The sequence below is a fragment of the Lontra canadensis genome, unplaced genomic scaffold, assembly GCF_010015895.1.
Source record: "Lontra canadensis isolate GAN:19392208 unplaced genomic scaffold, GSC_riverotter_1.0 scaffold43, whole genome shotgun sequence".
Lineage (NCBI taxonomy): Eukaryota > Metazoa > Chordata > Mammalia > Carnivora > Mustelidae > Lontra > Lontra canadensis.
Genome location: NW_022631037.1, coordinates 13,543,040 through 13,568,535, shown reverse-complemented (window position 1 = coordinate 13,568,535; position 25,496 = coordinate 13,543,040). Strand labels below are relative to the sequence as shown.

Here is a 25,496-nt window from a genome sequence, read left to right as displayed (position 1 = left end):
CTGGGCTTTAAAGTCTAATCTATAATTTTAATTTTCTTTTGTTTTATTTCAGTTTCTAGGTCTTTGGTGGGGAAGACATTATTATGTAATCAATACTCTGCTACTACACTGAGGTGGCAGGCTGCTCACTGAAATAATAATACCAACGGAGCTATGAACTTTCCCTGTGTATCTTAATGGGGCGTTAACTTTAGAGCCTAGTTGTGACAATTTAAATGCTAATACTGTTAAAGCAAATAGTCCAGAACACAAACACACCCAGCTTGAGTTAGTAAAATTTAACTAAAGCTTCAATGGAGTTGGGTAGGCTACCATAGAGATTATGCTCTCCTTATCACCCTTTTGAATTTTGAAATAAAATCCCTGCAGTGCTCCTTTTAAAGACTGACATCAATACAGGAGGGAATGAATGGGAAAAAAAGGATATGCTCCACTTGCAAGTATCTATGTCAGAACCCTAAGATATAGAGGTCAAGGACAGAATGTATACGCATAAATCATACAGTATCAAAAACAATTAACTAACTTCCAGGACACCCAGGTGTCTCAGTTGGTGAAGTGTCTGCTTTTGGCTCAGGTCATGATCTCAGGTTCCTGGGATCAAGCCCCGCATTGGGGTCCCTGCTCAGTGGTGACTCTGCTTCTCTCTCTCCCCTTGCTCGTGTGCTTTCTCTCTCTCTCTCCCTCAAATAAATAAAATCTTAACATAAAATGATCTCACAATCCTGAGATCATGATCTGAGCAGAAACCAAGAGTTGGCTGTTGGGGTACCTGGGTGGCTCAGGTGGTTAGGCCTCTGTATATCTTCCTACAGTAAAAGAAAAACAAAACCCAACAACTATAATTGCTACCTCCTAGGGCCGGCATTTACGTAAGTGTCAGGAAGAAGTATATAGGTGCTTGGTCAGTGGTGGCTGGGGTGGAACAGCTGGTGAGGCCATTTAGGTAAGGGGGAAATTGTGTGTGTGTTGGGAGGCTTAAACACTACAGTGACATATAATGAAATCACCCAAAAGGTCTGGGTTCAAATGTGAGCTCTATAATTCTACCGCCAGGAGACCCAGGGCAAGCTCTCTTAAGCCTGAAGTCCAGGTTCCCTATCTGTGTATAGAATGGGTCATGTCTGGGCACCTGGGTGGCTTAGTTAAGTGTCTGCCTTTGGCTCAGGTCATGATCCCAGGGTCCTGGGATTGAGCCCGGTGTCCTGCTCCTTGCTTTACAGGGAGCCTGATTCTCCCTCTCCTTCTGCCATTCCCCCTGCTTTTGCGTGCTCTCACTCTCTCCATCAAATGAATAAATAAAGTCTTAAAAAAAAAAGTCAGATGCTTAACTTACTGAGCCATCTAGGCACCCCCAAAATGTCTACGTTCTAACACAAATTGTGGTCTCTAAATATCATTTTCCCAAAAGGAATTAAGACTCTTAAGAGGGGCACCTGGGTGGCTCAGTGGGTTAAAGCCTCTGCCTTCGGCTCAGGTCATGATCCCAGGGTCCTGGGATCAAGCCCCATATCGGGCTCTCTGCTCAGCAGGGAGCCTGCTTCCTCCTCTCTCTGCCTGCCTCTTTGCCTACTTGTGATCTCTATCTGTCAAATAAATAAATAAAATCTTAAAAAAAAAAAAAAAGACTCTTGAGAGAATGGCTGATTCCAGGTGTGGGGCGTGAAATGAACAGGACGAGCTTGGAACCAGAAAACAAGCAAGGCTATTTATCAAGTGCTCGGAGTGTTGGAAGGACCCACTAAACTTCTGCGGGCCAAAGACTAGAAAATGTAAATAGGAATAAGATGATAATCATAAGTTTAAAACACATTAAAAAATTGGGGCACCTGAGTGGCTCAGTCAGTTGAGCATCTGACTCTTGATTTTGGCTCAGGTCATGGTCTTAGGGTCATGGGACAAGCCCTATATCAGGCTCTGCAAGCCACCCAGGTGCCCTCCTCACTATCTTTTTAAAACTGGTAAATAAAATCAAAGAATTAAAGCTTTATCTCTCTCTACTTTTTCTATAGGATTTGTACCCAGGGTTAGTAAAATAGATGTTCTCTTTATTCCAAGGAAGGAATAATATAATTATAATATCACCATCACAAAACAATCACAAATGAATGAGTGACAGTGAATCATTAATAACTGATAACACTTCAAAAAGAGATAACTGTATATTGTATAAAGTGGGGCGTGTGTGTATGTGTGTGTATAAATCTGCCCTGTTATGAATGAATATTTTAGCATACATTGTTTAGAACTGCCTCTATAATCTGATAATAAAAAGCACACTAATTTGTAGTGGATTATTTTATTGCTTTTAAATTCTCTACAGATAATGTATCCAGTTATTGTCTGTACTCTAGGCAGAGGTTCCCAACGCCTCCTACCTCCAACTTTGATGTATTATTGGCTATAATTACACAAAACCACCTGTAAAGTAGTTTCAGGGTCAGTGGGTGATTGGTAATCAAACTTGAATTCACCTACAAATTACAGGAAATAAAAAGGAACAGAGACCACGCTAAAGTAACAACAAAAAACATAGTGAGGATGTAATCAGCAAAATCCAGACTGTGGGAAACTCTGTAAGACAGATGATCCAGTTTCTTCTAACAAAATTGTAAGACAGGGAGGCTCCTCCAAGAGATGGAGGAAGAAGCTATAATTAAAAGACCTGAGGGGCGCCTGGGTGGCTCAGTGGGTTAAAGCTTCTGCCTTTGGCTCAGGTCGTGATCTCAGGGTCCTGGGATCGAGCCCCGCATCAGGATCTCTGCTCAGCGCGGAGCCTGCTTCCCTTCCCCTCTCTCTGCCTGCCTCTCTGCCAACTTGTGATCTCTGTCAAATAAATAAATAAAATCTTAAAAAAAAAAAAAAATCTGAGATGGGGGCGCCTGAGTGGCTCAGTGGGTTAAGCCTCTGCCTTCAGCTCAGGTCCTGATCTTAGGGTCCTGGAATCGAACCCCACATTGGGATCTCCGCTCAGCAGGGAGCCTGCTTCCCCCTCTCTCTCTGCCTGCCTCTCTGCCTACTTGTGATCTCTGTCCAATAAATAAATAAAATTTTTTAAAAAATAAATAAATAAAATCTTAAAAAAAAAAATGACCTGAAACAATCAATTGTAATCTATGGACCTTAACTGAATGTATTTGGACCTTAATTCAAACTCAGTTAAAAAGAAAGAAAAAGACATTTGGGGAAATGTTTTTTAAAAAAAAGTATGTCTCGGTTATTAGGAAATACTCAACAGGGGTGCCTGGGTGGCTCAGTGGGTTAAGCCTCTGCCTTCGGCTCAGGTCATGATCTAAGGGTCCTGGGATCTAATCCTGCACTGAGCTCTATGCGTGGTGGGGAGCCTGCTTCCCCCTCTTTGCCTACTTGTGATCTCTCTCTCTGTCAAATAAATAAATAAAATCTTTTTAAAAAAGGAAATATTCAACAGATTTCTCTGAATTCTGGCTAAAAGTTTATCCCCATCCTTTCAAGCTTAAAAAAAGCTACAAAAAGCCATTGCAGAGAGAAAACAGGTACAAGTTCAACATGTAAATTACAACCCAAAGAGAAAGCACAGACTTACCCACAGCTCCAAACATCAATGGCCGGTGTATAGCGCTCCTCTCCCAGCAGAAGTTCTGGAGGTCGATACCACAAAGTGATGACTTTGTTTGTGTAAGGGCGACTGAAATGTAAAAACAACCATGACATAAATTTACAATGGGTTTTGATGGAAAAAAAAAAAAACTTGTACAAGTAAATGCAAATAGAACTTGAAAAGGGGATTGTCAAAACAGCTCCATAGCAATCTAACAGTTCAAAAGTGAACTGGACAGAAGGTAGGAGATGAAAAAGTAACCTGCATTCCAATTTGGGTTGATTTATTTCAGTCTAAGGCTGATTCAAGAATTTAGACAGAAATGACACATTTAGAAAATAAAGAAACTCTGAAAATTATTGCAACTTGCAGAATATTAGAATATCCAAGAATAAAAAGGATTCTTTTTCACACAGTAATTCCGAGGAATGCCTCACCTCTCTTCAGAGTTATAGAGCCGTGCAAGTCCAAAATCTGCTAGTTTGATTTGCCCACTGTAAAAGAAAAAAAAATCATTTTTACAAAAGTAACAATAGCAGCCTCCTCATTATACCTAAACAGTAAGGCATGAATTTAGGAGTTAAAGGAATTACAACAACGAAATTTTAACCTATGTTCTCTTAGTCCTGTTCTTAATGGTCAGTCACTCTTCCAGATTAAGCCTCTTTTGACTACTTTGGTTTACAAAGCCCTATGGCTTTCTTTTTTGAGTACTACTATGTTTTTGGATTTGACCCTTAAATAAATATTTCTTTTATTTCTTGGCAAATAAGTCACTAAAACCTGCTAGATTAAATGTTTATTATTGGGGAAAAATGTAAAGAACTGTTCTAGATTAAGAGAGATTTAAGAGGCCTAACAACCAAATCCAGTTTATAAACTTTGATCTGATTTGAACAGACCAGCTATCTAAAGGACATTTTAACGTAAGTGAAAAAAACACAAGATATGAACTGAGTGTTAGAAGATAATCAGTAATAATCTTCTGGAGCATTTAGGGTCGAACATAATGATGTCTGTAATTTACTTTAAAATAATTCAAGCAGAAAAATTGAAAGGAAGCAAATATAGTAAAATACTAACTGTACATGTTAATTACTATATTAATGTCTCAATTTTTCCTTGTAATTTATTTTTTCATAATAAAAAGTAAACCACAATAATACCATGGCTATAGATTTTTTCAGAGAACATGACTTTGAACTGAGCACACAATTTTAGGGTGAATGAGGCTCCTTTTACCAACATATTGCCATCACTTCCTATACCATAAAAATATACAACTATAATCTTAGATGGGTTCTCAAAAACTTTAATATGAAATAAGAATCACTTGGAAACCTTATTAAAGGTTTCCTGGGCTTCATTCCCAGAGATGCAATTCAGAAGATCTGGCTCATTTTTCTTTTCTTTTTTTTTTAAAGTAGGCTCCACACCTGGCACAGAGCCCAACATGGGGCTTAATCTCATGACTAAAATCAAGACCTAAGCTAATATCAAGAGTCAGACCCTTAGGGGTGTCTGGGTGCCTCAGTGGGTTAAGCATCTGTCTTTGACTCAGATCATGATCTCAGGGTCCTGGGATCAAGTCCCACATCAGGCTCCCTGCTCAGCACAGAGAGCCTGCTTTTCCTTGTCCCTCTGCTGCTCCCCTTGCTTGTGCTCTCTCACTCTCGCTCTGTCAAATAAATACAAAAATCTTAAAAAAAAAAAAAAAAAAAAGAACTTTATTTAAAAAAAAGAAAGAAAAAGTTGTAGCCATTCAGGTACCCCTGAACTTGCATTTCTTTCTTTCTTTTTTTTTTTTAAGATTTTATTTATTTATTTGGCAGAGAGAGAGAGAGATCACAAGTAGGTAGAAAGGCAGGCAGAGGGAGAGGGGGGAAGCGGGTTCCCTGCTGAGCAGAGAGCCCTATGGGGCTCAATCCCAGGATCCCGAGATCATGACCTGAGCCGAAGGCAGAGGCTTAACCCACTGAACCATCCAGGCGCCCCCCAACTTGCGTTTCTAAGAAGCCGACAGAAGATAATGCCAATGCTGCTGGTCTGAGAACCACTTTTTTTTTTTTTTTTAAAGAGTCTATCTATTTATTTGAGACAGAGAGAGTGAGTGCACAAGCAGGGGGAGTGGCAGGCAGTAGGAGGAGGAGAACCAGACTCCCTGCCCAGCAGAGAGCCCAATACGGGGATCCCAGGACCCAGGGATCAAGAGCCGAGCTGAATGCAGAACTTAACCAACTGAGCCAGCCAGGTATCCCCGAGAACCACACTTTTGAGAACCATGCCCTTAAAGGGATCACACATAAGTTTCACTCTCCTAAGCATTCTTTGACAGTGATGTCAAATAATACTTTAATAAACTATAACATAAAATGTCAGAAAACTTTTTAAACTATTAACTATTCTGGATTAATCATATTTATCTAAATTTTTCACATTTACTGCTTGTGTAACTTCTTGGGTAATGAAAAGCCAGTTCACTCTTTTTAAGATACTAGGGATAGCTGAGATCAGATAGAAAAGTGAAACTGTAGGAAAAAAAAAAAGGGCTATGCTAGGTGCCCCTCAAATTATGAGCAATGGGACAAAATATTAAAAAAAGTAATCTGGGGCACCTGGTGGCTCAGTTCGTTAAGTGTCTGCCGTCAGCTCAGGTCATAATCTCAGGGTCCAGGGACTGAGCCCCACATCGGGCTCCCACTCATCGGAGAGTCTGCTTCTCCCTCCCGCTTTCTCCTCCCCTATGCTCATGTTCTCTCTCTCAAATAAATAAATAAAATCTTAAATAAATAAATATATACATACAAAGTAACTACCGGCTATACAATTTTAAATTAAACCAACCCTTATCATTCCTAGTAAAGATCATTGGGCACCTTATTCACTTGCCCCAAACATCATGTCATTTTTAAGTTCAATTTACAAGCAAATTCAAAGAAAAGCAAAAAGAAAAGGACTAGCTGACTTGACCCCTATAATGAGACATAAAGAGTTCCTCAAATTTCTCAGCATCCTCACTCTTAGAACCTGAGATAATCCAGGCCTGAAAGCACATAGGACTAAAAGTTAAAATGGCAAGAGATACATAGTTACGGAAAGCTAGGCTAGACCTAAACATCACCAAGCACCTAGCGTATTTTGTAATCTACCCTCTTATCTCCAGTAAATGACCTCCTTCATTAAAAAGAGAAGTCTTTGTAGGACATCTGGGTGGCCCAGTCAGTAAAGTATCTGCCTTTGGCTCAGGTCAAGATCCCAGGGTTCTGGGATCTGGCTCCGCAACCCGCAGCAAGCCTGCCTCTCTCTCTCCTCCCCATTCAGGCTCTCTTGCTATCTCTGTCTCTCTCTCAAACAAATAAATAAAGTCTTAAAATTAAAAAAAAAAAAAAAAAAAAAAAAGGAAATTAAAAAAAAAAACCAGAAATCATCAGGTGGGAGCTACTTGACATCCTTTTACCCATATAACCTTAATTGCATCTATAACTTTCCTTTTGGAGGGCCTGGGTGGCTCAGTTAAGTGCATACCCTTGGCTCAGGTGGTGAATTCGGGGTCCTGGGATCAAGCCCAGAGTTGGAGCTCAGCGGGGAGTCAGCTTCTCTCTCTCTCTCCCTCTGTGTTCTCTCTCAAGTAAATAAATAAAATCTTTAAAATATACACATATATAGGGGTGCCTGGGTGGCTCAGTGGGTTAAGCCTCTGCCTTTGGCCTGGGTCATGATCTCAGGGTCCTGGGATGGAGGCCCGCAGCAGGCTCTCTGCTCAGCAGGGAGCCTGTTTTCCCCCTCTCTCTCTGCCTACTTGTGATCTCTCTCTCTAAAATCTTAAAAAAAAGGAGGCTTTATTAAAAAAAAAAAATATATATATATATATACACATATATAACCTTTCTTCTTTCAATTACAGAAAAAGTGTGTCAATTTCTCTTGTTCAAGGATAATCAATACCTATAATTGTGGCCACTACAACCTGTGGCCTTGATTCCATCTCCTCTAGAACTTTGATCCTTTAAATTATTTTTGTTCTTTTTTTAAAAAAATTAATTTTTTGTTCTTTCTTGAATCTTCAATTTCTCCCTACTGATTTTCTTTTCCCTTAGTATTTAAATATGCTCAAACCTCTGTATCCTTAAAAAATACAAAGTAGGGGGGCACCCGGGTGGCTCAGCGGGTTAAAGCCTCTGCCTTCGGCTCAGGTCATGATCCCAGGGTCCTGGAATCAAGCCCCACATCGGGCTCACTGCTCGGCAGGGAGCCTGCTTCCTCCTCTCTCTCTGCCTGCCTCTCTGCCTATTGGTCATCTCTGTCTGTCAAATAAATAAATAAAATCTTTAAAAAAAAAAAAAAAGAAAGTAGGGCGCCTAGGTGGCTCAGTCATTAAGCGTCTGCCTTCAGCTCAGGTCATGATCCCAGGGTCCTGGGATGGAGGCCCACACCAGGTTCCCTACTCAGCAAGAAGCCTGCTTCTCCCTTGCCCTCTCCCCCTGCTTGTGTTCCCTCTCTCACTCTGTCAAATAAATGCATGTACACTTTTAAATAAATAAATAAATAGTAAAACTTAAAGACACACCTACCATCACCTTCCCATTAACTGTGCTACCCACTAACTTACCACACAGTGTCAATGCTGACCTTTTAATTTTCAGATTCCTTCTCTGGTTTTATCATCTGGCTGCATCACCTGATATATATGACCATCCCTTCTTAAACCTTTTTTTTTTTTTAAAGATTTATTTATTTGACACAGAGAGAAAGAGTGAGAGTGAGTGTGACGGGGAGCAAAGGGAGAGAATCTCAACCAGACTCTGCACTGAGTGCCACTGGAGCGAGACACTGGGCTCCATCTCAGGATCCTGAAATCCTGACATGAGCCAAAACCAAGAGTCAGATGCTCAACCAACTAAGTCACCCAGGTGCTCCTAAACCTGCCTATTTTAGTATTTAAATATGATATTCCTCATTTTCATTATATTTCCTCATTTTCCCTGTATCTTTCTGACCATTCCCTTAGGTTCCATCTTCTGACACTTTTTCTCTGCTGTAACTCCTAAACTATACTGCTAGTCTGGAACTTCAATGTGACCATATGTCTATGAGATATCACTACCCTGGATATGCAACAGCCATATCCAAAAGGGATTTACTCTTCACTCACCTGTCCTGCCTTTCCTTTTACATTACCTATATTGATCATTATGCCACCCATCTAGTTATTTTCTTTTTTTTTTTTTTTAAAGATGTTATTTATTTATTTGACAGAGAGAGATCACAAGTAGACAGAGAGGCAGGCAGAGAGAGAGAGAGAGAGAGAGAGAGAGAGAGAGAGAGAAGCAGGCCCCCTGCTGAGCAGAGAGCCCGATGCGGGACTCGATCCCAGGACCCTGAGATCATGACCTGAGCCGAAGGCAGCAGCTCAACCCACTGAGCCACCCAGGCGCCCCTAGTTATTTTCTTAAGTCAGAAATCTGTGAGTTCTATTAAAGTACTCTCATTCATTTTCTACCACTCATTTACTCACCAAAGTCTATTGATCCACAAAGTTGATCCTGTCCATCTCTATTAGAAAGGCCTTGGTTAGTTGAAACACTGACAATTTCGTATCATATTCTTAATATGTCTCCCTGCCTCTAGTATATACCATATTAGAATGACCATTTAGTGATTTTTCTAAAAGAGAGACTAACTGTGTCTCTCCACCACCTAAAATGACTTGGTCTCATTTATATTTGTGTAAGGAAGATATAATGAACATCATGGAGCCCAGCTCTGCTTTCCTCCCTCTCTCATCAACTGCCTTCACTTCCTTGTCCAGGTGAGGGCTCCTTACCATTTTCTCCAGGTCATCTCACCCCAAATTCTCTATGTAAACAGAGCCAAATGGGCAAGAGCAAAGGCTGAATGGATCAGATTAGATCACAAGACTCCTGCATCCTGCTTAGCAACCTGAAGAGGAAGTTCAGTTTAGTCTAGAATCTCATCAGCTTCCTGAATATGGGAAGACAGGGAGGGGGCCTGACCTAACAGAAAGGTCACCAAACAGGACTGCAGTTTATTCCCTGACCTGAGACATCCCCCTTAGAGAAGCAAAAGGAACCAAGACAAGTATATGCTATAGTCCAGAATGCTGCAAAGTGATAGCCATCATTAAGTTCTTGAAGCAATATTACTATGGATGTAGATTAACCAAATCCAGCTCTAATGAAAATTGTGGGTACAGAGATACTGACAGGATAATCTTTTACCATCATGTTTTGTCTCACAAAGTATTTTAAGTATGACAATATATAATAATTATATATATCATAGAAAATAATTTAAAATAATGCATTAACTGTATAATTTTAAAATACAAATTAACTGTATAATTTATTTTTTGAGAGCATGAACAAGCAAGCAGGGAGAAGGCCAGAGGGAGAGAATCTCAAGCTGACTCTACCTTGAGCACAGAGCTGGATACAGGGCTCGATCTCACCACCCTGAGATCATGACCTGAGCTGAAATCAAGAGTTGGATCCCCAACTGACTGAAACACCCAGGCGCCCCTAAGTGTATAATTTAAAAACAAAAAACGAACCAAACCAGCACCACTCAATGGCTTTCACCTACAGACAGTGTAAGTTCCTTAGCAAGATATACAAGATCCTTAAACTGGCTCCTTGCAACTATCCAGCTTCACCTCGTCATTATGTGCTTCACTTTTCTTGCTCTAGTAATATTTACCTATTTACATTTTTCCCAAACACTACACGTTAATTTTCTTATTTATGTGATTTTGCCCATGTAATTTCTTTTACTTAGAAATTTAACCCTCTGTTGTATGTCTTTCTGATAAATTCTGATTTACTCATCAAAATTGCATCTTCCCAGATGCTCCCAAATTCAAGGAAAAAAAAAAAAAAAGGTAGGGATGGGTGGGGCTTAGGGGCACTTGGCTGGCTCAGTGGGTAAAGATGCAACTCTTGATCTTGGGGTTGAGACATTACTTAATTAGACATCACATGTGTGTGTGTGGGGAGGAGTCTTAATAAATATTTACTGGATTGAGTGATTTATTTGTTAGCTCCCCTATTAAACTCTAAGCTTTCTAGGGACCAACTATCCCATGTGGGACCTCCAGTGCTAAAACTAGGACAGGGCTACCCAGCTGGCTAAACTGGTCGAGCATGTAACTTAATCCTGGGGTCCTGGGTTCAAGCCTCACACTGGGTGTTGAGGTTACTTAAAAATAAAAAATCTGGGGTGCCTGCGTGGCTTAGTAATTGAGCAGCTGCCTTCGGCTCAGGTCGTGATCCTAGGGTCCTGGAACTGAGTCCCACATCGGGCTCCCGGCTCAGCAGGAAGCCTGCTTCTCCCTCTCCCACTCCTCCTGCTTGTGTTCCCCCTCTCGGTGTGTCTCTGTCAAATAAATAGATGAAATCTTAAAAAAATAAAAAATAAATCTTGGGATGCCTGGGTAGCTCAGAGGGTTAAGCCTCTGCCTTCAGCTCAGGTCATGGTTTCAGGGTCCTGGGATCAAACCCCGCATCAGGCTCTCTGCTCAGCAGGGAGCCTGCTTCCCCTGTCTCTGCCTGCTGCGCTGCCTTGTGATCTCTCTCTCTCTGCGTCAAATAAACAAATAAAATCTTTCTAAAAAAAATTTTTTTAAATAAATAAATAAATAATCTCTAGGGGCACCTGGGTGGCTCAGTTAAGTACAAGACTCTTGATTTCAGCTCACAGCCTGATCTCAGTGTGTGAGATTAAACCCGTATTGGGCTCAGCGCTGGCAATGGAGCCTGCTTGAGATTCTCTCTCTGCTCCTCCCTCTTCCTGGTTGCCTGCTCTCTTAAAACAAAACAAAACAAAACAAAACTTAAATAAGTAGAACCAAGACAGTGCCTGGGCAACTCTGTGTAGTTGGTTGTATCACTCCCCAAAGATGAGAAATAAGTCATAATCATTCTATAACTCTATACAGATAGTAGTATTTGTTAAATATAACTGAACGGAAATGTATTTAAAAAATGGGTGAATCAGACAAAGATGGCTATAAACAGCCCAGTTACCTAAAGAACCAAACACTGGTATAACTTCAATAGTATCAGACTTAGGAGTAAGTGCTTGGCAGAAAGGTCAACCACCAGCTACACCTGTGTTTACTCTGAAATTTGATAACAGAGAAAGTCTCAAGAACAGCTGTAAGAGCAGGCATGTTTCTCCCCACTTAAACAAGAGAGAATTTCACTGAGAACTCAACGTGTGTTTTAATTTGCCAAGAACCACAATAATATTTACTAACTATGGCAAAAAGCTCTCTGAATATTCCTGAAGGATGTGTGATTTCATAAAATGTTTGCAATTAAAAAACCTTTACAATCCTACCTTTCTTAATTCCTTACCAACAACAAGTCTCAAGACTCTGCTCCTAAGAATAACCCTATCGTAAGATGTTCCTATAGTACAATCATCAGATGTATGTAAATGCAAAAAACTGCATCATTGGGTCTACCTGTAACCCCAACTAACCAGCTGGGTCAGAAGAGAGGGAGAAAATGGTTAACCTTATTTGGTTACTACATTACCTGTTGTTCAGCAAAATGTTAGAACACTTAATATCCCGATGCAGGAAATTCTTTTTGTGACAGTAATCCAATCCTTCCATTAGCTGTTTCATGAATGACTTGATATGGTCCTCAGAAAAATGTACCAAACCAGATTCTAGCAGTCCCATTAAGTCATGGTCCATATACTCAAATACAAGGTAAAAGGCACCTATATAAAAATGAAAAAGAAAATTAAAAACAAGAGGAAAAGGACACTGAAATAACAATGCCTCAAATTTTAATATAATTTTGGAGTGTACCATAAGGCTCTCTGAAACAACCACTTAATTTTATAAATGAAGAAACTCAGAGAACTTAAATAACTTGCCCTTTCTAATAACAAATAACAGAAATACTATTTTATTAAATCTTCTGACTTTTAACCCAATGCTCTTTGATCTATTTACTTGAGGAGAACAACTGCCCTGATCAAGCTGATACTACTAGTCTTCTACGATCTAAGTCAGTTGGCAAATTACAGGCCTTTGGCCAAATCTAGGCTTCTGTTTGTCACTGTAAAATAAAGTTTTATTTGTTATAACTATGCCCATTTGTTACTATGCCAATATTGTCTATGGCTACTTCTGTTTAAGTCTTTACCTCAGTTATATTTAATAGGACTCACATAATATGTCAGGGATAGCACAGTATATACAGTATAAATTACTGGTGAAATTCATAATATTTAAGAACTGAGTGGTGCCTGGGTGGCTCAGTGGGTTAAAGCCTCTGCCTTTGGCTTAGGTCATGATCCCAGGGTCCTGGGATCAAGCCCTGCATCGGGCTATCAAGCTCCATATTGGCTATCGAGCCCCGCATCGGGCTTTCTGCTCAGCGGGGAGCCTACTTCCTCCTCCTCTCTCTGCCTGCTTCTCTGCCTGCATGTGATCTCTGTCTGTCAAATAAATAAATAAAATCTTAAAAAAAAAAAAAAAAGAGAAAGAATTGAAAGAAAGGTGAACCTTCTAATTAAACTCCTTAAATTTAGAAGTAGATAAAAGGGGTGCCTGGGTGGCTCAGTTGGTTAAGCAACTGCCTTTGGCTCAGGTCATGATCCTGGAATCCTGGGATCGAGTCCCACATCAGGCTCCCAGCTCCATGGGGAGTCTGCTTCTCCCTCTGACCTTCTTCCCTCTCATACTCTCTCTCTCACTCTCTTTCTCAAATAAGTAAAATCTGTATTAAAAAAAAAAAGTAGATAAAAGGATAATTATGCTAAGAGAATTGTAAAAAATCTGAAATCCATGCTGTCTTTCCACTTTAGCAGGGTATATGACAAAGACAAATATTGTGACATAAGCAGTTTTAAACCTAGGTTAGACAATTATCTATCCAGTCTAAAATTCTGTCTCCTACCAGCATAAGGGCAAGGATTCTTAATCTAGAGTAGGCTTCAAGGATTCTTTGAACTCCCTGAAAGAGTATGCAATATTTTAAACACATAATATGCAACATTTTGAACTTATTTTTTTAAAGTATGGATCCGTAAGATGTTTAAAGAGGTCCATAACCCCCCAAAACTTAAGAAACACTGCATTAAAGGAATATCTTAGATTTAGTCAGGAGCTCATACAAACTAATAAGAAAAACACCCAAATGCAAAAGATAAGTAGATACAGGACACAAAAGGACAACTCAGAGAAGAGACAATAAGTGAAGCTGATAAACATGGAAACATGTTTAACATGTTTAAGCTGATAAACATGATAAACATGGAAAAGAACTCAGAAGTAACAGAAGGAATGTAATCCAAAATAATGACATCATACTCCACCTATCAAAATGACAATTTACTTTTTTTATTATATTTTATCTTTTGAAAGATTTTATTTATTCATTTGATAGAGGGAGAGAGCACAAGTAGGGGAGCAGCAGCAGAAGAGGGAAAAGCAGGCTCCCCGCTGAGCAGGGAGCCCAACGCAGGGCTTGATCCCAGGACCCTGGGATCATGACCTGAGCCAAAGACAGACGCTTAACTGACCAAGCCACCCAGGCACCTCTGAAATGACAATTTTTTAAAAAGATGTACTCAATCTTAGGGAGGATAAAGTGGAATGGGCACTCACAGGTGGGCATATATACTTACTATCTTAAAAGCAATCTAATATTAAATCCATTCCGCCAAATAATTCTAAGAACCTATATTAATAAATCAAAACACAAAGATTTATGACCAAAAATGTTCAATGCAGAACTATTACATTTTTTAAACTAGTAACTAATTGGGGCGTCTGGCTGGCTCAGTCGCTAGAACATGTCACTCTTGACCTTGGTGTCATGAGTTCAAGCCCCACACTGGGCATAGAGCTTGCTTAAAAAAAAGTAATAATAACGCCAGGGTGGCTCAGTTAAGCGTCTGTCTCTTGATTTTGGCTCAGATCATGACCTCAGGTCATGAGACTGAGCCCTGAGTTGGGCTCCATGCTCAGCAAGGAGTCTGCTTGACATAAAGAATCTCTCTGCCTCTCCCTCTATCTCTCCCACCACTCACGCAAATATACTCTCTCACTAAAAATAAATCTGGGGGGTGGTGCGTGGGTGGCTCAGTGGGTTAAGCTTCTGCCTTCAGCTCAGATCATGATCTCAGGGTCCTGGGATCAAGCCCCGCATGGTGGGGGGGTGTCTCTGCTCAGCAGGGAACCTGCTTCCCTCTCTCTGCCTGCCTCCCTGCCTACTTGTGATCTCTCTCGCTCTGTCAAATAAATAAATAAAATCTTTTAAAAAATCAATCAATCAATCAATCTTGGGGCACCTGGGTGGCTCAGTCGGTTAAGCCTCTGCCTTCGGCTGAGGTCATGGTCTCAGGGTCCTGGGATCGAGCTCCTCTGCTCAGCAGGGAGCCTGCTTCCCCCTCTCTCTGCCTGCCTCTCTGCCTACTTGTGATTTTGCTGTCAAATAAAATCTTAAAAAAATTAATAAACAAATAAATAAATCTTTAAAAAATAATAATAAATTGGGGCACCTGGGTGGCTCAGTGGGTTGGGGCCTCTGCCTTTGGCTCGGGTCATGATCTCGGGGTCCTGGGATCGAGCCCCGCATCGGGCTCTCTGCTCAACAGGAAGCCTGCTTCCCCCCGCCCCCTGCCTGCCTCTCTGCTACTTGTGAACTCTGTCAAATAAATAAATAAAGTCTTTAAAAAAATAAAAAATAAACATAAAAAATAATAAATAATAAATAAAATAAATGGGCAACTAACTGCTCAAGAGAGACTGATGAAGTAAATGTAGATTCATCTAGCCTTATGCAGTCATTAAAGCACATTAATGACATGGGAAATGACTTACAACCAGTTACAAAACATTAAATATACTTTGATCTCAGTTATGCTAAAATAAATATAACATATTTAGAGTACTTAGAAAGAAATACATCAAAATGCTAATACTATAGTGGTTTTCTATGGATGGTGGTAGACTGGGATGGAGTAGGAGAGAAATGATTGCCATTTTCTTTTTCTTACCCTTCCACATTTTTAATTTTACCACAATGTTTATGCATCACATCCATTTATTCACTTTTATTATTTTATGATTTTTTAAAAAAGAATTTAAACAGTACACGGTAAACTATTTAAACAGTATAGAACAGCAAAGGAAAATTAAACTCCACTCCAGAAGAAACCAATTAACATATTCTTGTTTATCTTTAGAGAAACTACCTACAGATTTTACTATTCTTATAATCAGAAGTTAAGACACACCCAGTCTACCAGAATACCAGTATTCTTAATTCTATTCTGGTCTAACATCCATAAATTTATCTAACTACTGTTATATAAGCAGAATTTCTTTTCATTTCCTTACAACTACTTCTACCATTTAATAAAATTAAAAACAAACAAAAACTACTTCTACCAAACTAGAGAAGTGCTACTCTCCTAGTGCTAATATCTCTAAGGGTTTATAAGTAAACCCAGCTTAACTTTACCTATTACCTCCCTAATTTTATGTACTTCAATTGTGTTCTCTCTTAACATTCCAGACTATATTCACAGATGTCATTTCTTCATAAAAGAAATCTTCAGATTTGCCTTAATAAAAGTAGGTTGAATGACATATATAGACTATTTCAAGCATAAGTATCAATGAACAATTTTATCCCCCAAAGAGGCAAAAGTTACAAATCCAGGAAAACAAACCAGTATGTGATCTGAAGATTATTTTAGAAATATCTGCTTTGAATTCTAGACTGTGTAAGTGCAAAACCATGTAAAAATATGGATGCATTATAAAAAATAACCAGAAGGGATGATGTAAAAATGAGAGCAACTGTGGGCACCTGGGTGATAGTCGGTTAAGTATTCGACACCTGATCTTAGCTCAGGTCTTGATCTCAGGGTCATGAGTTCAAGGCCCATGCTGGGCTCCATGCTGGACATGGAGCCTACTTAAAAAAAAAAAAGAGAGGGGCACCTGGGTGGCTCAGTGGGTGAAGGCCTCTGCCTTCGGCTCAGGTCATGATCCCAGGGTCCTGGGATAGAGCCCCACATAGGGCTCTCTGCTCGGCAGGGAGCCTGCTTCCCCCTCTCTCTCTGCCTGCCTCTCTGCCTACTTGTGATCTCTGTCAAATAAATAAATAAAATCTTAAAAAAAAAAAAAAAAAAAAGAGGGACGCCTGGGTGGCTCAGTTGGTTGGACGACTGCCTTTGGCTCAGGTCATGATCCCGGAGTCCCGGGATCAAGTCCCGCATCGGGCTCCCAGCTCCATGGGGAGTCCGCTTCTCCCTCTGACCTTCTCCTCGCTCATGCTCTCTCTCACTGCCTCTCTCTCTCAAATAAATAAATAAAATCTTAAAAAAAAAAAAAAAGAGTAACTGATAAAGCTGGGTTTAATTTCCATTACTATTATTATAATTTGTTAAAAAAAAAGAGAGAGAGAGAGACTTCAAAACTAACATCTTCACTCCAGTATGGATTCAAGAAGTTGGTCAAACAGGCAAACAAGCTAAGAGAAAAAAATAAGATGTACCAATCTACCCTGTAGAAATATGATTCCTTGCTAGTACCTTTGTCCTTCTTGAAATCCAGTGCATCCTGTTTATCCGTAACAATTTCCTTCATGTTAACAACACTTCGGTGGATTAGCTGACGAAGGATTTTGATCTCACGAATGGCTGTGATTGGGAAGCCCTCCTTCTCATTGTCCAGTCTCACCTTTTTCAGGGCCACTAGCTCTCCTGTTACAACAAATTCAAACTATTACATTATCAATTAGCATTTTTTGGCCAGCAAATATATGCCCAGAGTTGCTCTGACAGATTTAGCTTACTTTAATGCTATATACCAGATACTTTTATACCTCAAAAAACAAAACCAAACCCCATGTTTCCTTTCTTGCCTTTTTTTTTAAAGACTTGTATTTCTTAATTCAGTATTCAGCTAGACCTAAAAATTTTGAATTATTAAAATATGCCAAAAATTCAACTACTTCATTTTATCTTTAAGGACTAACCCCTACCAAAGAGCAACCTATAAATTTTATTTCCACTCTCTTAAATTCCCAGCAAGCTTATTATAAAATATTAACAATGAACAAGAGATAAAGAGGAAGGTTTTTAAACAGTAATAATAATACGATTCTTTCGGAAAATTTTAGTCTTTTAGTAACTTTTGGAAACCAAATTAGAACTCGAAATTTACTTTTGCTAAGTCTACTACATTAGTACTGCAAAATTTTTAAACTTCTGACATCTAGAATTTTGTGGCAATATTTACCTGTGTCTTTGTCCTTGGCTTTATATACTTGGCCATAGGTTCCCTCTCCAATAATCCCAATAATGTCGAACTTATCTACACAGCGTTTTCCCCAGTCACTTTCTGTTTGTCTTCTTTCTCCATAACGAGGACAACAAATTCTAAAAAAAAGGCAAAAAAAAAAAAAAAAAAGGAGCCCCCCCAAGACAAACCAAATAAAATTATTTTAAAAACTTAAGTCTATTCAAAGAAGAAAACAGAATTCTTTTATGATGATTCTCTGACTCATGAATCTTGTATGAATTTCTTTATTAAAAAGGCAGGAATCAAATGATATGAAATAAATGGTCTCTCACAGTGGCTAAGACAGATTTTTGCTTCAGGAAGGCATAAGATCAAATAATAGATGTGCTGCTTAATTTCTTATCTACTGAATGGGAAAAGAATTCCTACATCATAGGGCTACTATGTGTAAGCCTGATGATTCACAGACTTGTACCCCTGGGGCAAATACTACATTATACGTTAATAAAAAAATTTTTTAGGGGCGCCTGGGTGGCTCAGTGGGTTAAAGCCTCTGCCTTCGGCTCGGGTCATGGTCCCAGGGTCTTGGGATCGAGCCCCACATCCAGCTCTCCACTCAGCGGGGAGCCTGTTTCCTCCTCTCTCTCTCTGCCTGCCTCTCTACCTACTTGTGATCTCTGTCTGTCAAATAAATAAATAAAATCTTTAAAAAAAAATTTTTTTTTTAAAGAATAAAAAATACATATAAAACTTTGGCAATAATATGTACTTGATAAATGGTAATTATTTTTATTATTAAGAGAGGAATGCTGGGATGCCTGGCTGGCTTAATCTCAGGATCGTGAGTTTCAGCCCCACAGTGGGTGTGGTGTCTAGTTTTTTAAAAAAAGAGGAAAGCTAACAATCAAAAGATCTGAGCTAAAATCAAACCCAGATTCTATTACATTTATGGAATGGCAATTTATGTGGTTTAAGAAAAAAACATCCCACATCTATTAATTTTTTATTTATGTGTATACGGTTGATATACCCTGAATAAAAGAGCTGTCTTACTTTTTAATATTCTAAGTATCAAACTCAAAAGACACATGGGATCAATGTTCATGGTATACCTGGATTTGAGAAATCGTTGTTTTTCTAAAAACACTAGGTATCTGAGGGTGCAGATGAACAGGTCTCCCAGAAAGGCTTTTATCCATTAATATAAAATATACACATTAGGGGGAGCGCCTGGGTGGCTCAGTGGGTTAAGCATCTGCCTTCAGCTCAGGTCATGATCCCAGGGTCCTGGGATCAAGCCCCACATCGGACTCTCTGCTCAGCGGGGAACTTGCTTCCCCCCCACTCTCTGCCTGCCTCTCTGCCTACTTGTCATCTCTCTCTCTCTCTCTCTGTCAAATAAATAAAATCTTTAAAAATTTATCTATACACATTAGGCCCAATTCTATATAATCCTACTGGTGTAGCTTGTGGAAGAAAGTATGAGATCTAGACCCAAAAGGAAGAAGGAAGCTATAATTAAGAATAGGTCCCTCCAGGGGCACCTGGGTGGCTCAGTTGGTTAAGGGTCAGATTCTGTTTCAGCTCAAGTCATGATCTCACGTCGTGGAGCCCCAAGTCAGGTTCCACACTCAGTGCAGAGTCTACTGGAGGTTCTCTTCCTCTCCTTCTCCCTCTGCCACCCCTACCCCCGTTCATTCTCTCTAAAATAAAATAAAATAAAATACCCTCTAAAAACTCACTTTGGTCTCTTTTTATATGGTTGCTGAGGTGGTGTAACTGCCTTTGGTTCTGGAGAGTCTGGGGGAGATGGATCCCCACCAGGAAGTTCTGGAGGGAGAGGGAGGTCCGTGAGTAAGTGACGTGGCCTTTGTTCCTTCTCCTTCTTTACAGGTTTTGAAGGTGGAATTTCTTTTGGACTAAACAAAAGAGGAAAAGAAGAAAAAGATCATAATTACTTAAAAATTTGAAAATAAAACTTTTTAAAGCTTATAATGTCTGGCTATTAAAAAGATTATAAAGATTTTATTTAAAGGGATAAAACCCTGTAATGTAACATAAGGAGATGGAGTTTATCACAGTCAAAAATACTTGGATTTCACAAAAAGAAATCCATAGGACATAAAACAATAAAAAATTTGGGATATTACTTGTACGTCCTATGACAAACTTTTTAATGTTTTTCTTAAGATTCTATTGGAGTTTTACTGAGATGAAATAAAATACAGGAAGTAATTATCTTGAATTTCCAAAGTACCACTGCAAGTCATGGAGTCACCAAACCTACTCCATGTATTTTAACCAGCATAAGGAATCAAAGTTCAACAATGTTGGGGTGCCTGAGTGGCTCAGACATTAAGCGTCTGCCTTTGGCTCAGGTCATGATCCCAGATGTCAGGCTTCCTGCTTAGGAAGCAGGAAGCTTCTCCCTCTCCCACTCCCCTTGCCTGCGTTCCCTCTCTCACTGTGTCTCTCTCTGTCAAATAATAAATAAAATCTTAAAAAAAAAAAAAAGGAAATGCAATGGTTTCCCACATTTCCAAGGCAATTTAAAAAAATAAATAGATAGATAGATGAAATAAAAATCTAAGTCAAGAGTCCAGCAAACTATTTCAGAATCATTAAAGCAGCTGGTAGCAGGCCTCTTATGAAAATCAACAAAATGGTGGGGGTGAGGGGGTGGGAAGAAAGGATGTCTTTTCTGAAAAACAGTAGTAAAGTCAGTGCTCAGATCCAATTTTTTAAGCATCTCAACTTATTTATAAAAAGTGATTTTGTGCTATGCATGTCCTCAAAAGATAACATACTAATGCATGCCTACAAATAAAACCATGCTACATAATAAGTCTTTTCTAGTCTATCACAGTATCAGAAGCTTGAAAACAAGCTGAGAATCCTCCTAACCACAGAAGGCATTTCCTCCACATTTTTTTACAAGTGGTTATAAAAACATGTATTCTGTCATGAATACTTCTATAGAACCATAAAGATCCATCCACTGCAATGTTTCTTATTAAAGATTGCACATGAAAACAGTTGCAAAAAGTATAACTTTCTACCAACTTTCATCATTTTAATCTCTTGTATATTAGGCAGAATAGAATCTAGATTAGTTTGTGCATATCATCCAGAACTAGAGTAGTCAACTGAGTTCAAAAGGATCATCTGAAACTTTTTGTTCAGTTAATGACAGAGATGAATACAAAACATTATTACAATCTGCACGGAAGATTTTTCTACCCTGGGAACAAAGCCTGTTCCAGAAAACCTCCAGGCAGGACACAATATAGATTTTTAAAATTTCCCCAATTTTTAAGACATTCAGGGAATGAAAATTCCTAATTTTGCAACTACTAATATCAGAATACTCTTTATAAATTTTAATTCTTCATGCTTCAGAAATAGAATACTTCTTGGTTATGCTTCACTAGAACTGAAATATCTGAATTTTCTCACCATCACTTCATGTAAGTTCAGTCTATGTTTTATATTTAGATCTTGTTTTCTCCAAGGTTGGTTTTACAAGTTCATGTTCAGTTTGCTACTGTGAAAATGTATACTGCTTCTGAAAAATTACATGTTTAGCATGTTTATTTCATAAAGCATGAGTATTTGCTATGTACTACCAGTTTAGAGCATATAAACTGAATACAGGTCAAATCCTATTTCAACAAATTTCAATGTACCAAACATCGTGGAATAATGATGACTCATAAAATTGCAATGCTTAACATTACGGCCTTTAGCCTTCGGTATACGGCACTCAGTAAAACACAGCTCTATACAGTGCTGAGGACATGTGGTACAGAGGTGATCTAACACTGGAGAGCAGATATTGAACATCTAAGTCATTACTATGAGGATTCAGTACCAAGAAGAGCTGATCTTGCCAATGTCAGTATTTCCTGGTTCCCCATTTATGTCTGTAGTTCGGTTCACATATGGTGAGTAGTTGCATAAATGCTCATGTATAATAATTTTCTTTCAAAAAAAGTTGCCAAGCTCCACAACTGCTCAAATTTTAAAATCTGTATAGTCTCTTCAAATTTATGATTATGGGATTTAATCTGTACTATAGTATCATACCACTACTAAGTCTTTATTGTTAATAAAGAATACGAATTTACATAACAACTATTTAAAAAGACTGATTTCCTAATATTTTTCACAATAGCATAAACAACTTTAAATACAATCATTTACCCTTTTCCCCTTAAAGCAGGTTGTTTAAAAAGTGATTTACTTTTACAAACTTCTATTAAAAATTTGAGTTGCTGGGGTATCTGGGTGGCTCAGTGGGTTAAAGCCTCTGCCTTCTGCCTGCTTCCTCCTCTCTCTCTCTCTCTCTCTCTCTCTCTGCCTGCCTCTCTGCCAACTTGTGATCTCTGTCAAATAAATAATCTTAAAAAAAAATAAAAATTTGAGTTGTATACATTAAAAATGAGAACGAAGCATTCCATTCGCAAAATTCTAAATCAAATCTGAATGGTCACACAGATCCTTTCTCTTCTACAAGAGCACAATACTTTAAAGTCCTTTTTTTTTTTTTTTTTTTTTTTTAATTTATTTGACAGAGATAGAGAGCACAAGCAAGGGGATCAGCAGGCAGAGGGAGAGGGAGAAGCAGGCTCCCGGCTGAGCAGCGAGCACGACTCGGGGCTCGATCCCACAACCCTGGGATCATGACCTGAGCTGATGGCAGACGCTTAACCAACTGAGCCACCCAGGTGCCCCAAGATAAAGCCTTAAAGAATAATATAGACTCTACTAAGTCTGATAAACTCCAAATGAACCAAACCACAAAAAAATGGATCAGAAATGAAGATTTTATTTATTTCTTTTTTAAGTAAGCCCTACACCCAAAGTGTGCCTTGAACTCACAACCCTGAAATCAGGAGTTGCACCCTCTACCAACTGGGCCAGGCAGGTGCCCTGAAAACAAAGATTTTAAAAACCTTGTGTGGTTAACTGAAATTTTATTTTATTTATCTGAAGTAGGCTCCATGCCCAATGTGGACTTGAACTCACGACCCCGAAATTGAGAGATTAAGAGTTGCATGGTTTACTGACTGAGCCAGCCAAGAGCCACAGTTAACTGAAATTTTAAGAGAGAGTATACAGGGGCGCCTGGGTGGCTCAGTCGTTAAGCATCTGCCTTCAGCTCAAGTCATGATCCCAGGGTCCTGGAATCTACCCCACAATGGGCTCTCTGCTCAGCAGGAAGCCTGCTTCTCCCTGTCCCACTCCCCCTGCTTGTGTTCCCTCTCTGTCTGTCAAATAAATAAATAAAATCTAAAATTTAAAAAAAAAAAAAGAATACACAGATGATCTCCTTAAGAGCAGGCGATCCCTAGGGCATCTGGGTGGCTCAGTGGCTTAAGCATCTGACTTTGGATCAGGTCATGATCTCAGGGGTTCTGGGGTACACAGCCCTGCTCAGTGGGGAGTCTGTTTGTCCCTCTACCTCTGACCCTCCTGCCACTCTTTCTCTCTCAAATAAATAAATAAAATCTTAAAAAAAAAAAAAGCAGGTGATCCCGATGAATAGCTATGTTCATGATAAATGTACTATATTATGAAGAATGGATAGTTTAGCAGCCTTTATTTCTTGAAACAAAGAACTGCAGACCATGAATTAGAAAGGCTCTGGCAAGACCATTAGTTAAATCCACTCCTGCATTTGATACCTGGATTAATACACTCCGGGCCCTATAGATATGTTTGAAAGAAAAGTTTCAATCTATTCCTAAAGGGACTTTAAAAGAAGACAAATCCTGATACAAGCTTTACATCATCCATGTGCCGAGCGAATTAACTACACTCCCAGTGTCATCCACATAAGTCCTGAGCCTGTCTTTTTCAGTAGTCTTATTCATTAAATAAGCAATATTTACTGATCACATTCTGTGATCTATGTTCAAAGCACTGTATACAACAAAAAGATCTATAAATCAGTCTTAAAAATTAAGCTGCTGCAACCTCACATAAGATGATCAAGAATATAAATGAGGGGCGCCTGGGTGGCTCAGTGGGTTAAAGCCTCTGCCTTCGGCTCAGGTCATGATCCCAGAGTCCTGGGATCGAGCCCTGCATTAGGCTGTCTGCTCAGCAGGGAGCCTGCTTCCTCCTCTCTCTGCCTGCCTCTCTGCCTACTTGTAATCTCGATCTGTGAAATAAATAAATAAAATCTTAAAAAAAAAAAAAATATATATATATATGAATTCCACGTGCAACTTTCAGATTTCTTCCTGAAAACTTTTCTGACATAAAAATTATTTTTCATGTAAAAACAGGTGCAGCTGGTATGATACAGGGGTACTGTGGCACCACAAAAAAAAAAAATTTTTTAAAGACAAAAACAAAAACCATCCTGAATTTAAAACACATAGTGAAAAAATAATATTGACTGTGGAAGATATCTTCATTTCTATTTTTCTACCTTTAATAATTTATTTATATTTATATGGAAAACTAATAATAATCATACATTTAAAAATTACTACATTGGTACTCACTTGAGCAGCATATATACTAAAACCGAACAATACAGAGAAGATTAGCATGGCTCCTGTGTGAGGAGGACAAGGAAATTTGTGAAGCATTCAATATTTTTAAAATATTAAAATTTTGCAGACAAGATCCTTTACTTTTGATCCTCATCTTAAGTCCCATTCACAGAGATAACCATTATTATTAGCTTAAAGAAATCTTTCTGGACCTTTTGGTGTGAATTTATATGGATATATATGGATCTATGTCTCCACAGAAACTAGATGTTTTGTTTTTATTGTGTATGAGCTTTTACATAATTAACATACTATTAAAAATTAAGTACATTGGACTATGAGTTATACTTTGACAATCAGAACTGATAATATAACAAAAAATACTTCTGTTCACTTCATTCTCTCATACACTTTTTTTTTTTTTTAAAGATTTATTTATTTGAGAGAGAGAGAGAAAGCATGGAGGGGTGGTCAGAGAGAGAAGCAGACTCCCCACTTAGCAGGGAGCCCGATGTGGGACTCGATCCCAGGACCCTGAAATCATGACCTGAGCCGAAGGCAGCGGCTTAACCCACTGAGCCACCCAGGCGCCCCTTACTTTACCTTTCATCCCAACCTAAAAGATAGAAATTCCTATGTTTCCTATGTGCCTATCAAAACTATTACACCTCTGGAAATCTGCACTCTATATTGACACAAGGTAGATAAGTTCAATAATTATTTGTTTAGCCAAGTAAACATTTCAAAATGAAGATTCTCAGCCACACTGAAACTATTCTAGCCACTAGGCAAACTAATATTTAAACAGGGTTCCTATAGACAGATCATGGCCCAGAGTCCTATTGGATAATGCTCATCTGATATTTCCTTTTCCAACAAAACCCACAGAAACATGTAGTTTGTATCTGTGAGAAGTATACTGTATACCTAAACAGGTTTTTTTTACATAAATTTCAGGTTTTATCCTTCTCCTTTGTAAATCTTAGGATATGGCAGAACTGACAATTATTAATATTAGAAAGAACAGGTAGAATTTTTCTTTAAAATAAGATTTACCACTATGAATAGTAATGGACTCATTCTTAAAAAATTTTTTTAATTGCATTTACACCTT

At 38.9% G+C, this 25,496-nt stretch overlaps 1 protein-coding gene and 1 non-coding gene across 10 annotated transcripts in view; one reads left to right on the top strand and one right to left on the bottom strand.

The window, feature by feature from the left end:
• The window catches only part of CDK12 (cyclin dependent kinase 12), an 83,282-nt gene that overhangs the window by 48,152 nt on the left and 9,634 nt on the right, over nt 1–25,496 (bottom strand). For all 9 annotated transcript variants that reach the window (XM_032871493.1, XM_032871496.1, XM_032871491.1 and 6 more), the window contains exons 3-8: nt 19,619–19,795; nt 17,874–18,013; nt 17,165–17,335; nt 12,139–12,328; nt 4,018–4,074; nt 3,566–3,667 (exon numbers count right to left, since the gene is read on the bottom strand). In XM_032871493.1, coding sequence (XP_032727384.1) covers nt 3,566–3,667; nt 4,018–4,074; nt 12,139–12,328; nt 17,165–17,335; nt 17,874–18,013; nt 19,619–19,795 — 837 coding nt within the window. The remainder of the gene's footprint in view (nt 1–3,565; nt 3,668–4,017; nt 4,075–12,138; nt 12,329–17,164; nt 17,336–17,873; nt 18,014–19,618; nt 19,796–25,496) is intronic.
• On the top strand, nt 24,384–24,489 carry LOC116876124. The gene has a single exon (XR_004384343.1). It is a non-coding gene; the product is annotated as a U6 spliceosomal RNA (small nuclear RNA).